At 47.0% G+C, this 825-nt stretch overlaps 1 protein-coding gene across 1 annotated transcript in view; it reads left to right on the forward strand.

The window, feature by feature from the left end:
• The window catches only part of EMH_0063400 (uncharacterized protein), a gene marked incomplete at both ends in the record, with an annotated part of 1,041 nt that extends 699 nt beyond the window's left edge, over positions 1-342 (forward strand). Inside the window, one exon of the mRNA XM_013498140.1 lies at positions 62-342. Coding sequence (XP_013353594.1) covers positions 62-342 — 281 coding nt within the window. The remainder of the gene's footprint in view (positions 1-61) is intronic.
• Positions 343-825: the final 483 nt, after the last annotated feature.

Genomic DNA, 825 nt, shown 5'->3' on the forward strand with positions numbered 1-825 from the left:
CAATAAAAGAAAGATACAATGTAATATATAACACAAATACTTCTTATAAAACAAACTACAGAGATATACAGCCGTACACACACGCAGATGCTGTCGAAGCAGCAACAGCAACAGCAGCAACAGCAGCAGCAGCAACAGCAACAGCTGCAACAGCAGCAACAGCAACAGCAGCAACACCAGCCCGATCAGCAGCAGCAGCCCGAGCAGCAGCAGCTGCTCGAGAGCAGCAGCAGCAGCAGCAGCCCGAGCAGCAGTAGCAGAAGCAACACCAGCCCGAGCAGCAGCAGCAGCAGCAGCAGCAGCAGCAGCAGCACCGTGAGTTTGGTGAGTCCCTTGAGGTAGTGTATTTCCTGTACAAAGTTCGACGGCAGCGTGCTGATGGCGTTGAAAGATAAATCCAACACTCGCAGGTTCCCCACCAACACCAAACTCTGCAGCTCAGACTCTGCACGCAGAACGCATGCAGATGCATGCATGCAGCCATGCATGCATGCATGCAGGCAGGCAGGCAGGCAGGCAGGCAGGTATCGGAGTGAGAACAACAACCCCACCAATTGGCAGACGGACACGCACGATAAGAAAGCAACTAAAACCATGAAATAACAACAACCCCACCTCTCCCCTCTGGCCCAGTGACACAGCCACCCCACCACCAACTCTCTCCTCGCACTGTTTCCCATCTATATATACATATATACATATATATACATATATATATACACACACACACACACACACATATATATATATATATATATATATATATATATATAAATATATATAAATATATATACATATATATACATGTGTATATACCGGCGATGT

This window comes from Eimeria mitis, genomic scaffold (assembly GCF_000499745.2).
Source record: "Eimeria mitis Houghton genomic scaffold, Emh_scaff3210, whole genome shotgun sequence".
NCBI classification, from domain to species: Eukaryota; Apicomplexa; class Conoidasida; order Eucoccidiorida; family Eimeriidae; genus Eimeria; species Eimeria mitis.